General features: G+C 55.1%; 1 protein-coding gene across 1 annotated transcript; it reads right to left on the bottom strand.

Annotated features, from left to right (window-relative positions):
* Positions 1-2,109: 2,109 nt before the first annotated feature.
* PDGFB (platelet-derived growth factor beta polypeptide) lies at positions 2,110-14,208 on the bottom strand. Its single transcript, XM_011964201.1, has 6 exons — positions 14,074-14,208; positions 11,747-11,836; positions 9,936-10,141; positions 8,400-8,544; positions 4,138-4,288; positions 2,110-3,758 (listed from the first exon to the last, which is right to left on the bottom strand). Exons 1-5 carry the CDS (start codon positions 14,138-14,140, stop codon positions 4,164-4,166), a joined length of 633 nt encoding a protein of 210 aa, XP_011819591.1. The 5' UTR covers positions 14,141-14,208; the 3' UTR covers positions 2,110-3,758; positions 4,138-4,163.
* Positions 14,209-14,574: the final 366 nt, after the last annotated feature.

Raw genomic sequence — 14,574 nt, 5'->3', positions numbered from 1 at the left:
ACACTTTAAAATACTGGAAACACACCAGACATGGTGTCAGCAGAGGAGGAGAGGGTGGAGCTTGGATCCAGCCACCAGCAGCTGCATGCCCTCCCTAAGCCTGCGTGCTGTCACTGTCCTGTCTGTTATCTCCTTCATGCCTCAAAAACAGTCTTATGTGTACTAGGAGTTCACAGATAGTTTACTTTATTAGCAGTAAATGTTTCATATTTTATTATTTTACAAAAGCAGCAAATGCTGTCCAAAGAAAGCTACGGTTCCACACTCTGGTTGAAGGCTGCAGGCTGGGACCAAGAAGACACCTTGGGGAAATGAGGATCTGACTGAACAGAGGAGAGTTCCTAAGAGTTCACAAGGTGAAACTGAGCGCCTAAGGAGGGTAGGAGAGAAAAGGACCAAACCAGCAGCCATGTCCTCTCTCTCCCAAAGTAAACAGGGCTATCTATTAGGATTAGGTTCAGTTGCAAGGAACAGAAAACCAGAGTAGCTCAAACAGAAAGAAGTTTCTTTCTTTCTTCCGTGAAAGCTCCTGAATGAGGCAGCCCAGGCGTTGGGGACGCTGCCTTTCATCTTGCCCCACAATCCTCAGCATTTGGCTTTCAGCTCATGGCTCAAGATGGCTGCTTGAGCACCAGACATCACATCAGTATTACAGCCAACAGTGCAGTGGAAAGGCATGAAGAAAAGAATGCTTTGTCTCCAGCAAAGGGATTTCTGGAAGAACGCCATTTTAGCCTGGCAACTTTAAGACCTTGAGAAGGCCCACCAGGCCCCTGGAAGACCCACAGACTCTGCTGGGCTGCTGCATGGGATGGCACCCAGGAAATGGGGAAAGATTCAGACAGCTCTGCCTGGGAAGTGCCCGCAGCAATCCATGGCACAGACCAGCTGTTGGTAGCTGCCAGGATGCTGCACGCGCTGGGCTCTCCAGCTGACCTCTGATGTCCGTCTCCTGGTGAAGCTGTCTCTTCCTCCTCCCAGCCAGATCCTTCTCTTATGCCCCGGAAACTGAGAACACTGGGGATTTAGGGGAGAAGGGAGGGCCCCAGTCAGGATTGGGCAGGCAGGGGTAGGAGCTGCCAGGTAAACAGATCCCTCAGATCTGCACGGCCCACTACCACCATGGGTGGACTCTACTTCCTCAAGGGCTGGGCTAGGAACCCCAGGATGAATTCAAATCAAATGACTATAAAAGCTCCTGGCCGTAACAGGCACATGTCAGAGGTTCAAGAAAGTGAGTGAGTGAAGGAATGAATCAGTCCATTGATCAATCAATTGCTGGGAGCCCAAATGTTATTCAGTCTAACCTCAGCCACATTGTTCCCCAGTTTTCGCTTACACACTTCCAGTGACACGGCGCTCACTACCTCGGGGGGCAAAATGGTTTTAGTTTTAGACTGCCCTTATAAGCACCCAGATCTTTAGTTTCTGGGTCCCTCTCAGCCCCAGTCCATGCTGCAGGTGGGACCTAGACTACATTTAGCCTCTTTTTTATGAGCTGGTACCCAAGTCTTCATAAGCAAGAGAAAGCACAGAACACAGGAGCTTGGAGCCCACGCACCTTTCCTCATCCTCTCTGGCCGGAGTGAGTCTGTGACTTGCCCAAGGCCACACAGCTGGCTAAGGGCCAAGCTGAGACCCGACCCCAGACCCGGCTTTCCACTGTTTCCTTCTAAATCCCACATCCCCTCTGGGACTTCCTCCAGTGTTCCCCACAGTGGCTGTTCCCTCCCCACAGCCAGCCCACCCCACGATGCTGAGGATCCACTTCCTCTATGGAAACCCTCAGGCTGCAGAAACCCATCTCTCGTCACTGCCAGAGACAGACACAAGTCCACATGTCAGGACTGCATCAGGACCAAGACCGACAGAGTGGCCTGTGTGTCTCTTCCCTCCCACTAGACTGAGGCCTCCCCGAAGCCGCGGGCCTGCGGGTATGTGCACGCATGTATGAGCATGTACGTGTGTGTGCGCGCGCGCGCACCAGTGTGTGCGATCGCGCCTGAAGCTCCCAGAGTGAGAGGAACACGCCGCAAGCTGTCGGCACATCCTGCCAAGGCAGAAAGGTTAATTGTCACACACGATGCCAACAGACAGACCTCCGGCGGATTCATTTGGTTTTGTTTTGTGGTTTTTTTTTTTACAACTTTAAATACGGAATATAAATAAATTTTACATTTAAAAAATAAAAGGAAAGCCCCCAAAAATATAATCACCGACTTTACAAACTGAAGGAAGCAGATTTTGGAAGATGGGAAGGGGGAAAGTGCAGTAGGTGGGAAGGGAGGTGGGAGCTCAGACCCCACCCCTAGGGGGTCTTGGGGATCTTTTCCCTTCTCTCCCCCATTCCCAGCCCACAACAAGCTGGTTTCCTAGGAGGAGCCACCAGAGGCGGAGCTTAGAAGGATCGAAGATGGGGAAGTGTGCAAGCAGGGAGGGGTGCGGGCAAGAGGGCTGCACCCTCCCTTGGAGACCTTCTCCCGGGTGTCCCACACCCACCTGGAAGGGCAGTTGCTGGAGCAGAGGACTCTGGGAAATGGAGGTCATGTGGACAGCAGTGTTGCCTCCCTGCCCCTACCACAGTCTCCCTCCTATTTGGCCACTCCAAGCCACAGGCTGCATCAGGGGCACGGCCAGTCCACAAGGAGTCTTTGTGTGAATTAGGAAAAGGATCCTTTTCCTCTTTACCTACATCTGCCAGAAATTGTCATAATAAATACACAAATCAGCTTTATCTATGATGTGAACAGTGCTCCCTGCATACAATGTCTTTGTGCAGTGCATACCCTGCACAACCTTACATGGCAGTCTTAGCTGGGGTGGAAAATGATGAGCAGGTCCCTTGCTGCCCTGGCCTCTAGTCTTCTGCCCTAGAGAGGAGTGACTGGGATCATCTGGGGCCTTAATTAGGGGTTCAAGAGCCCCTTGGTGGAACAGACTGTAGGGCCAGGACAAGAGGAAGATGTAAGGTGGAGGTAGAGAGATGAAAGGAACCAGAGGAAGAGGTGAATCAGAGTGGAGTGCAGGGAGGAGTAGGTGGCAGGAGGCAGGGGATGCCCAGGTCACCATCTACAGCCACCTCAACCACAAACTCCGTCTCTAACCCACCTGAGAGGGCACCCAGCCACTTGGTGTGTGGCCACACCCACCTAGAGGAGTCCACGTCTTCAAAACGAAAACGAAAAGAAGCCACTGCGTACAGAGGCACCAGGGAGACGAGGTGACTGGTGTTTGGGCACTGTGGGAGGGGTTTTCTCCAGTCTGTGTGCCCGTCTGTGGTCTTAGCCACGGAGTCCGAGGTAGCCTGGCCTCCCTGGAGGTGTCTCCCCTCAGAGCTGGCCAGGGGTCCAGGGACCAGGCAGGCTACGCTGAGAGGTCCTCAGGGCCATGTGCAGGGCTCCTCGGGCCAGTCCACAGTGCTTGGGTGTGGCCCAGGCCAGGTGCAGGGGAAGGAGCCCGTTTCCCCCAAACAGTGACTCCATCAGTCTCTCTCACACTCTTATCCCAAGTTCTTGGAGTCAGGGGAAGAAGACAGCGATGGAGTTCAGTCCTTCTTTTTCTTCTTGAGCTGCTGGGCAAGACGCCGGAGGCCACTGGGAAGAGACCCGCTGATGGAAGGGTGGACGGACACGTGGAGGGGTGGGGGAAAGCACCATTGGCCGTCCGAATCAGGCATCGAGACAGACGGACGAGGGAAACAATATTATCACTCCAAGGACCCCATGGGGGCAATACAGCAAATACCATATTAAATAACCCTGCAGGCCAAGCAGAGAGATGGGGGGTCAGAGACAACCTAGAGGGTCCATCCCATGTTCATATGTCCCCCATGCCAGGGGCAGGGAGCTGGGGACAACTAGCCACCCCTGATTTCCAGCAGTGCTCAGGGCTGGGGCGTTGAGGGGCTGGGAAGATTGAGATTTAGACCTCCCATTCTCTTAGGGCGTGCTGGGACACAGCTGGGCTGGGGTCTCCAAAGCCCACCACCCACCCTGCCCCAGCTGATAACTGAGCAGAGAGGACCAAGGCTCAGAGGCTAGATTTTGGATGGAAAAATCCTTTCCCCTGACCCCATCCACAGGCCACGGAGAAGGAAACACAGGGTTCTAGGCCTCCGTTTCCCCGCCCGGCCCTCACCTGCCCACACTCTCCTGCCGATGCCCCTAGGCTCCGAGGGTCTCCTTCAGTGCCGTCTTGTCATGCGTGTGCTTGAATTTCCGGTGCTTGCCCTTGGGGGGCCGGCGGACTCGCACCGTCCGAATGGTCACCCGGGTTTGGGGTGTTTTGGCTGCACAAGCGAAAGAAAGAGCTCGTGAGCATGTGGACCACTGGGGCGGTCTCTCCCCGCTGACCAAGGCCTGCCACGGACCTCCTGAGGTCTTCTGGGCTCAGGAAAGGGACAAGAGGGGAATCTGGGCCAGGGTCCTGGGTTTGGATCCCAACTCCACGGCTCACCAGCTGTATTTTCCTTGGTAACAATGACTGAACCTCTCTGAGCCTCGGTGCCTCCATCTGTGGAATGGGCGTAATAAGACTGCCCACCTCATAGGACTGGTGGGAGGAATACATGACAGTACGCTGGCAAAGCTCTTTGCACAGTGCCGGACACAGAGCCGGGTAGATTAAATATGGCTTCAAGTTCTTTGTCACAGTCCACTGACCAGAAGAGTTTGTTTCCCTCCCCTTGAATCTCGCCTGGAGTTGGAGCTATTTAACCAACAAGAGGCAGAAGTGGTGCCGTGCCAGTTCCAGGCAGAGGCCTTAAGAAGGCCCGGCAGCTCTCGCCTTCATGCTTTGGGGGGCCCTGGGCCGCCACATAACAGGTCTGGCTACCCTGCTGGAAAGGCCACATGGAGAGGCCAGGTAGGGACTGGATCTCCCCACAGAGCCAGAGGCCCTGGACTACAGGGAGAGGAAAATAGGCCCAGCTGTCCCTGCTGAGCCTCCAGATGACCACAGCCCAGGCCGCCAGCTGACTGCAACCAGTAGACGGGCCAACAGAACTGCCCAGCTGAGCCCAGTCAACCCCCAGACCTGGGAGGGAAAATAAAAAGCTCCGAGTATGAAGTGGTCAGCACATGGCAGCTGCTACAACTCACTTTTTTTCTTATTTTCCTTAGCTTGACCTACTATTGAGGTTTCCTCCCAACCTCTCAGCCTCATCCAGTCACGTGGTAGGGAGGTCACTGGGCTCTGGGCCAGAATCACACTCCCACCATGAAGCTGGGCCTTCAGGTCAGTTGTGCCTGTCACCTACCTGCCCCTTGCCACTCTGAGAAGCAGTGGAGTGGGATGGATGGACCACAACTCAGGCTGCGGATCTGACTCACCAGGGCTCAAATCTGAGCTTTCCCACGTATTGTGGACATTGGAGCAAGTCACTTAAACACCCTGTGCCTGATTTCCACATCTTTATTTATTTGTTTTTAAGACGGAGTCTCACTCTGTTGCCCAGGTTGAAGTGCAGTGGCGCAATCTCAGCTCACTGCAACCTCCACCTCCCAGGTTCAAGTAATTCTCCTGCCTCAGCCTCCCGAGTAGCTGGGATTACAGGCATGCGCCATGATACCCAGTTAATTTTTGTATTTTTAGTAGAGATGGGGTTTCACCATGTCGGCCAGGCTGGTCTTGAACTCCTGACCTCAAGTAATCCACCTGCCTTCGCCTCCCAGAGTGCTGGGATCACAAGCGTAAGCCACCGTGCCCTGCCGATTTCCACATCTTTAAAGCAGAGAAGACAGCAGCCCTGGCCTCCTAGCGTTAGGAGACAATACATGGAAATGGCCAGAAACTCCCCAGCTAGTGTTTACCATGCACCTGGTGCTGCTCTATGCTCATTTCCCTTTACGGCAGGTGCTGTTACCGGCAGGTGCTGTTACCCACACTTTACAGATGAGGAAACTGAAGCAGAGAGACTGGGATTTGAACTCAGGGATCTGCCTCTAGAGTGTATACCTCCAACCACTCAGCACAAACGACAATGTCTGTGAGCTTCAGTCAAGGGGAGCTCTTACACACTTATCTCCCTCCTGGGTTCCCAGGTGGCTGTCTTGGCAGGGACAGCTGTGTCTGCTGAGCTCAAGGCCAGCCTTTTCCTGGGAGCCTTTTGAGCTCTCCCAGCCTGCCGGGATCTGACACCTGACCTCCCACCTTACAGACACCAGGTCCCACGAGGCAGCTATCCCATCTCTGCCAATGAGCAGATTTTCTAGCAGTTCAGGGACTTGGATGGGCTTCAGATCCCCTCAGACAGAAGACACCAGGAGGGCCACTGAAGGGCCCAGGGAGTTTCTTCCCCAGAGCCTGGGCCATCAGCAGGACACTGGGCTATACCAAGGCCAGGCAAGCACAAGGTCACCACACAGCTCGAGTGACAGCACGCAGATCTGAGCCCAGGAGGTCTGACACTGACCACAGTATCACAGAGAGCCACCAAGCCTTAGCCAGGCCCATGGACAGGTGACAGAAACACCATCATACTCAACCAAAATACCGGAACTAAAATGATGGGACTTGACGTCATCTACGTTTCACTGGTATAATACGCCTCCCAAGAAACTGGTTTAGAAAATTATGTGAAACAAACACATGAAGTAACTCATTCTAAACATAAAGAAGGCCAGGCATGGTGGCTCAATGCCTGTAATCCCAGCACCTTGGGAGGCTGAGGTGGGAGGATCACTTGAACCCAGGAGTTAGAGACCAGGCTGAGCAACAAATCAAGACCCCATCTCTACAAAAATTTAAAATATTAGCTGGACGTGGTAGCACGTGCCTGTAATCCCAGCTACTTGGGAGGCTGAGGAGGGAGGCTTGCTTGAGCCCAGGAAGGAGTTCAAGGCTGCAGTGAGCTATGATCATGCCATTGCACTGCAGCCTAGGTGATGGAGAGAGATCCTGTGTCTTAAAAAAGAAAGAAAGAGGCTGGGCGTGGTGGCTCACGCCTGTAATCCCAGCACTTTGGAAGGCCGAGGCAGGTGGATCACTTGAGGTCAGGAGTTCCAGACCAGCCTGGCCAACATGGCAAAATCCCGTTTCTACTAAAAATACAAAAATTAGCTGGGTGTAGTGGCAGGTGCCTGTAATTCCAGCTACTCGGGAGGCTAAGGCAGGAGAACTGCTTGAACCCAGGAGGTAGAGGTTGCAGTGAGCCAAGATTGCACCACTGTACTTCAGCCTGGGCAACTGGGTGAGACTGTCTCAAAAAAAAAATATGTGTGTATATATATATATATATATATATATAAAATTTTCCCTTAATAGAGAAATCATCCTCCACGTTAACTCAATAATTTATAACACGTCAGTTTGAAGCTATCATATGATCAGCCTTTCCAGGGCATCCAGCGACTCAGCTCAGCTCTGGGAATAAGACCCAGAGGTCAAGAAACAGCTCTGTCTTCAGGGTCTTGTTAATAAGAAATGAGAATGAAAAGATTGTCCTGTCCCTAACAATAGAAAGTTACTGAAAAAGAACTATCACTCACATGATTTTTTTAATGCTCATCTAATCATATTAATCATTTTTTTTTAAAGGCAGGGTCTTGCTCTGTTGCCCAGGCTGGAGTACAGTGGTGCCATCACGGCTCACTGTAGCCCCAACATCCCAGCCTCAAGCGATCCTCCCACCTCAGCCTCCTAAGTAGGTGGGACTACAGGCGTGTGCCACTATGCCTGGCTAGTTTTTGCATTTTTTGTAGAGATGGGGCTTCACTGCCTCACAATGCTGCCAACGCCATCTCGTACCTCTGACTGATCACCAGCTAGCTGTTCTGCATATGGAGCTAAAATCTCTCTCCAGTGGCTTCTCCCCACTGGTCCTGGCTCCCCTGCTCAAGGGTATGAGAAATTAGCTTTATTTCTCATCCCCAGGACAAGCTGCCCAGTATCTGAAGTTGATGGGCATGGAGCTTTCTCTCATCCAGGCCCAGATTCCTTCCACTATCCCATCCCCACATCCAACAAAGCAGGGGGCTGTGGTAGCAAGACTGGAAATGGGGCTACTCTGGATGGGGTGGTCAGGGCAGACTTCTGGGAGGAGGTGACTTCTGAGCTGAGACTCTAATGAAGAGAAGGAGCTAGGCTTGTGGAGAGCTGGGAGAAGTGTCCTTCAGCCATAGCAGAAACTCATTTGGTTACTGAAAGAGGCCTGCCCGGCGGGGGTGGCACAGGTGAAGGGTACTGGTTGGCAGAGACCAGAGGGCCAGCCAGGGGCTAATCCTCATGTAGGGCTCTCAGGCCGGGGAGGAATCTGGCTTGTTCTCAGCAAGATGGACAGAAAGCCTCCCATGAATTTAACCGGGGGCGGGCCTGATTCCATCTCCATTTTTAAGACCGGCCCCTGCTCCCAGCTGCTGCAGGGGAAGGGGGCTGAGGGCTGAACCTGGAAAGGTGGTTACCTCGCTGCTCCTGGGAACCTCCCGGGCTTCGGGTCACAGGCCGTGCAGCCGCCACTGTCTCACACTTGCATGCCAGGTGGTCCTCCAGCGTCACCGTGGCCTTCTTAAAGATTGGCTTCTTCCGCACAATCTCGATCTTTCTCACCTGGAGGACAGAGCCACAAAATGCCTCTGTAGAGGCCACACAGCCAGGAGCCTGGGAACAGCCTGCGCTTCCCACCCCAGTGTCCCCCTGCAGCAATCTTTCCTCGAAAGCCCGGAGAGCAGGCTGTGGGGCAAACGCTTTGGCCCAAACAATAGCAGGACCTTGACCTCTGCCCTTCTCGTAGCTTTTCCATCAAAACAAGCCCTCCTGACCTGGGGCCCCCCTCAGTGCCCCCAGAGAGGGAGAGCCAGAAAGGCATTTCTGGGTTGAGCTAGGGCCTGCAGTCTACTCACTCCCGGAGCAGAGCGCCAGCCAAGGTCAGGGCTGCGCCAGAGGCGGGAGATGGTTGTCTGGAAGGAAGTGGGGGGAGGCTTCATCTAGGAGGGAGGTGCGAACGGGGAGGTCAGATGTCAGGTGTCCATCCATAGAGCTGGAAGCATTGAGGACAGGAGATACCACGAGAGTGGGCAGTGGGGTGGAGTGACATTCGTAGTCTCAGGCGCAGGGCCCAAGCCAGGGAGGGAAGGTGGGCAGGAGGAGAGGCCATGGGCTGGTGGCAGGAGAAGGAGGTGCAGCTAAGCAGGCAGAGCATCAGGCAAGGGCCGGTGCTGAGCTAGGGAAGTGTGCAGTGCCCAGCCTGCGGGCGAGGCTGGCCTGGAGCGTGCAGTAATCTTTCCACAAGAAGCAGAAGCCGCGGCTTCTCTGATTCTGCCCTCACCAGGGTGAGACCAGGGTGCTCCCTGAGATAGTCTCTACTCTAGAATTTTCTCTGAGTCCAGTGTATGTATCCCCCACCCCTCCGAAGAAAGCCAGGGTCAGCATTCCACTGTTGTAGGGGGACCTGTCCCAGCTCTGCAGTGTCTATCACCTGGTGGGCCTCTCTGCACCCTCCTTATTAAAGACACAGCTTGTCAAAGAGAGACAAGCAGGTGTCAAAGATGCAGGGGCACCCACCGAGCCTTTCTCAAGAGAGCCCTGAATAGGGAGAGCTTTGGGGGAGCCTGAGCAGCTGCCCAGAACACTCTGAATGTCAGACAAATATTTGCGGATACGTCTCTTCGAGGGACGTTTTGCGATTTTGTCCTTGTAAAGGAGGTGACATCCCTATTTCAAGTTGGCTCCACACCTCGCCCAGCCTGGGGTGTCTGAATATGGCTTTTGGCTACAGCGGCCTGGGCCACCTTAGAGGATTCATGGTCGGCCTTAGTCCACCTGCCCAGGAAGAGCTTCCCAAGAGTGGGCCCCTGTAGACAGAGCCCAGGGACAAATCAGGAACGTCCTTCGACACACCACTCTGCCCAGTCAAGGCAGCCTGGTCAGGTATAAGCCCCAGAAGGGTAGCCTCCACCCACCACCGGGACCAGCCTCGGGGGCCTGCAGAGCCTACGCACCTGGACGGGCCGCAGCTGCACCTGGGTGGGGCGGCACTGCACGTTGCGGTTGTTGCAGCAGCCGGAGCAGCGCTGCACCTCCACGCAGGGTGGCCACACCAGGAAGTTGGCATTGGTGCGGTCTATGAGGCGCCGGGAGATCTCGAACACCTCGGTGCGAGTCTTGCACTCGGCGATCATGGCTGGCTCAGCAACGGTCAGGGAATCTGGGAGGAGAGGGAACCTGGGTCAGGAGCGTGGGCCTGCCCAGAGTCCCCCCGCCTGGCAGGGGAGCTCAGCCAGTGCCCCTGGGACTGTTCTTTCTCATGTCTTTCAACCCCAGGGTTCAGGTTTCAAGTCCTGGCTGTTATTAGCCATGGGACTTGGGCAGGTGGCTGAGCCGCTCTAAGCCTCTGTTTCCCCATCTGCAAAATGGGACAATGAGATCTACACCCAAGAACCACTGTAGGTTTCAAGTGAGAAAATTCAGAGTGTGGGGCATGTTGTAAATGCTTAGTAAATGTCCGCTTCCCTCTGCTGGCACGTAATTATTTTATTCTTCTTTATGATTTTACACATTTATGGGCTTGTGGTCGTTATGCGGGTACCATATTATCTTGAAACCACGCGTGCACTGCTGTCTTACGGTGTCATGGATTCTTTTATCACCACTGCTTTCAAAGCCTCAGCTTCCTCCTCTATGAAGTGGGATAAGAACAGCGCCTCCCTCCCATGTGGATCTAAGGTGTAAAGTGAGTAAGCCTGGCCTACAGCAAGCACTGAGGCTACCCGCCGCTATCCACATACAGAGGACAGGTGGCTCTGAGAGCTGAATATCCCGCCCACATTCATAGATTGGGGGTAGAACTCAGGCCACCTGACTTTTTTCTTTTTTTTTTTTTTGTGAGACAGAGTCTTGCTCTGTCGCCAGGCTGGAGTGCAGTGGCACAGTCTTGGCTCACTGCAACCTCCATCTCCCGGGTTCAAGCAATTCTCCTGCTTCAGCCTCCCAAGTAGCAGGGACTACAGGCACACGCCACCACGCCCAGCTAATTTTTGTATTTTTAGTAGAGATGGGGTTTCACCATGTTGTTCAGGATGGTCTCGATCTCTTGAACTCGTGATCCGCTCGCCTTGGCCTCCCAAAGTGCTGGGATTACAGGCGTAAGGCAACGTGCCCGGCCCAGGCCACCTGACTCTTATCCATAGGTTCCCCCAGCCTCTAACTGCAGTGTTTTGGGGACTCCAGGTGTCAAAGAGGAGAAGGGGTTTGAGCGGATATTTGCCTCACCTGGGAGGGTTTCTCTGTGACCTAATGATCTACAGTCTCCTTTAGATCTCTGCAAGGGAGCAGGAGGCAGTTCCAGGCTTTGCTCAAGTTCTACCAGCCTAGGCCGCTGCCCTTCGCCACAGGTGAGTCCCATAGCCCATCAGGGACCACGCTAGGCTCAAGTGACGGCAGCAGGTTGGGATCTCAGCCCTACTGCTTCCTAGCGGTGTGACCTCGCCTACTTTTTTACCCTCTCTGGGCCCCAGTTTCCAATTCTGTGAAATGGGGTTAATAATATCTACCTCCAGGATTGAAATAAGGAACGAATGAGCTTTGCAGCACTATATTTAGAAAACAGATAGTGTGGGGGCGAAGGGGTGTGATGACTCAACATAGGCATTTAAGGATGGTTTTACTCTCTCAGTTCACTCAGTCCTGAATGTAGGGGGAAAGGCAGTTGTAAGAGGACCCTCAGAGCCCTCCGACTGGCTGCCCGCCCCCATTCTCTTTCCCTGGCCCCCATCCTAATTTGAAGGACCCTTGTTGCGTGCCTCAGTCTTACCCAAGCTCCTTCTTCCACGAGCCAGGCTCTCCAGCTCGCCTCCAGAGTGGGAGCGGGTCATGTTCAGGTCCAACTCGGCCCCATCTTCCTCTGCAGGAGAAGGCGCAGTCAGACACAAGGCGGTCCCACCTCGGTCAGGAGCTCCCTCCGCCGGGGTCTCTGGGCAGGCAGGAGGTTTGCCTCCCCCCACTCCAGAGAACAGTCCCTCCTTCCAGCCCCCATAGATGCACGGGTCCTGGCCCTGAGCACGGACCCTCCAAGCAGCCCCCAGGACAGCCGCAGGCCCAGGACCCTGATTGCATCCCTGGCTCTTTAGCCACATTTTTGGCCAGAACCCATGTCAGTGGAGTTAAAAATAACCCTTCCCCTTTGCTACTGTAAGTGAACCCTCCTCGGCCTCCAGGGCGGGGCTAGGACCTGGGGCACTGAAGGCCAGTTTCCAGTGCCCCTCCACCCAGCGTTCCCATAGGAAGTGCTGAATGGAGAAATTCCCAGAAGCCCCAGGGGGACCGCATGCCCTGAACACAGCCCCTCTGGAGCCCTGGACAATGGCGGTGCTGGGCAGGCGGGAGCAAGGGAGGGAGGGAGAGGGACGGGGGTGGGAGCTGAAGATAGAGAAGAGGAGAAGAGGGATGGGAGTTGGGCCTGCTGGTGGTGGGGAGTCCCTGCCACACACCCTTCTAGGGCCTGGTCTCTCTAGCTCCGGGCCCCTCACCCGTATCTGCATCTGTCTCCCTCCCCGTCTCTAACCTATTGCCCCACCTCTGCCCCCAGCCGTCTGTTGATTCTTCTGGTAACAAATGACAGCTCCCTTTTCCAGGCTGGGCACCATCTCAGTCCCATCAGCACTCCTTAGAGACATCGGTCCTTTCCAGAGCCCATGGCCAGAGGTTGGCTGCTGGGAAGTGAGGGCCGAGGGAGGCCTCTGAGCTGGATGTTAAAGCGTGGACAGACTCTTCTGTCTACTTCATGGGTGACGAGCCACAAATAAACTAACAGGCATTGGCAACACGCTCCTGCCACCTCCACACAGCACCCCATGGCTCCAGCTCTGGCCCCGACCCACTGGCCCCATCCAAGACAAAGGCGCCTGCCGCCTGTCCGTCCCGGGTACTGCAGGGAGTCTGATGACTAGTCCGCTTCCGTCCAGCCTGACAGCCCCTACGTCAACGAGCCTATCTGTCCCTCTGGCTCCTTTCCTTTCTCCCTGCCATCTCTGGAATGTCCCTGGTGGGGAGGAGATGGGGAAAAGATGCGCTTTGTGGAAAGGTTAAGTTGATTAGGAAAAAATAGCCACATGGTTGCCTTGAAACAGGCCTGCTATTGAAAGCCTCATCTCCAAGATCCCGACCCCCACCAGGGGTGTGGAGGGGCCGTCTGAGGGTGGGGGCATAAAAGCTTGGAAATAAATGGTAGAAAGGCTAAATTTGGAAGTTGCCCCATTGTGTGTGGCCAGGGGCGGCCAGTCGGGCATAGGGTGGGGGTTGTGGGAGACGTCGGGTGGGGGCCCTGGCGAACAATAGGTGGGCCCAGCTGGGTCCCCCTCCTGCCTGCCTCACCGCCCCCCAGCACAGGCAGGATTGAAAGGGCCTGGGAATGCTTTTGAGAGGGAGCCAGGGGCCCAACGGGGAGAGGAAACAAAGGCAGGAAATGCTGTTCCCCCGTAGATAGCGTCTGGGCAAGGATTACAAAGTGACAAAGAGACAGAACCCCAGAGGGAAGGGGACCTGGGGGTGCAGGGGGGCCGCTGACCAGGGCTCCAGGGAACAGGCCAGAGGTTAGAATAGAATGGAATTTGCTCTGAAGACAGCGTTTATAAATACATTGTCAATCCAGCCCGCCAGCCCTGCCACGTGTGTGCCACCGAGCACGTGCCCATTTGCTGAGTGAGCTCTGGGGCACGGGCAGGGCTGCCTGCTGGTCGAGGCCAGGTGTCCCCAGGGGACCTCACAGACCGGGCCTCTAGCCAGAGGGGCGGGGAGATGACTCCTCCAGTGCCATCCTCCCTGGCTGGGCCCACACCTGGAGACATACTCGGCAGATGACCTGGGCACCTTCTCCCCGCCCTCTCTCCTCCCGGCACCCCACCCTCGGCACCAAGCCGGAGCCACACGTGGGTGCTTCTCCTGCCACACCCCAAGTCCCAGGTACCAACCCGCCTGCTGACTCGGCCCTGCCCTGGATGGGTGTGGCCGGGCTCTCTCTGGGCTGCCATGGGCCTCCAGTTCCCCAGACGTCAGGGAAGAGGGATGCCTCCTGTCCTGCCCCTCCCAGCTCCCTTAGAGTCTCCTCGGAGGGCCGGAGTGCGGGGCGAGGATTCCATTTACCTCCGGGGTCTCCGTGCAGCAGGCGCTGGAGATCATCGAAGGAGCGGATCGAGTGGTCACTCAGCATCTCATAGAGCTCCTCGGGAATGGGGTCCCCCTGCCGGGCAGACACCAAAAGGCTGAGTGAGCTGGGAGTGGGGGCTTTCCAGCATGGCTATCTCCCCTACCACATGCTTTCTCGCTTTCTCCTGCAGAAAGCTCTGAGGTCACAGGGAGATGGACAAGCAGGATCCAGGCCTGATGATCAGGAGCACAAAGGCCTCGGGGCCTGTAAAAAACGGTTACAGGGCTTGGCTGAGAACTAGGGTCTTTCCTTCAATATATCGGGGCCTGCCGAAGCCTCTGAGACCAAGCTCACTCCCTGCACCCTCAACCCCCAACAGGAACCCCAGTTTGCTTTGAGTTGGACCTGCTTGCCTATGTCTGTCTCCCCCACCAAACTACAAGTTCTGGGAAGACACCAAAATCTGATTTCTCTCTGAGTCTCGCTCCACATCTGAC

The sequence above is a fragment of the Colobus angolensis genome, unplaced genomic scaffold (assembly GCF_000951035.1).
Source record: "Colobus angolensis palliatus isolate OR3802 unplaced genomic scaffold, Cang.pa_1.0 Scaffold65, whole genome shotgun sequence".
Classification (NCBI taxonomy): Eukaryota; Metazoa; Chordata; class Mammalia; order Primates; family Cercopithecidae; genus Colobus; species Colobus angolensis.
This window is presented reverse-complemented; position numbering and strand designations above follow the sequence as displayed.

Excerpts from the sequence above, each read along its gene's own strand:
- PDGFB (XM_011964201.1), bottom strand. The coding sequence starts at position 14,140 with ATGCTGAGTGACCACTCGATCCGCTCCTTCGATGATCTCCAGCGCCTG. Across the intron at positions 11,837-14,073 it reads GCTGCACGGAGACCCCGGAG|AGGAAGATGGGGCCGAGTTG; the intron begins GTAAATGGAATC and ends CTTCTCCTGCAG. Across the intron at positions 8,545-9,935 it reads TGCAGCTGCGGCCCGTCCAG|GTGAGAAAGATCGAGATTGT; the intron begins GTGCGTAGGCTC and ends TCTGTCCTCCAG.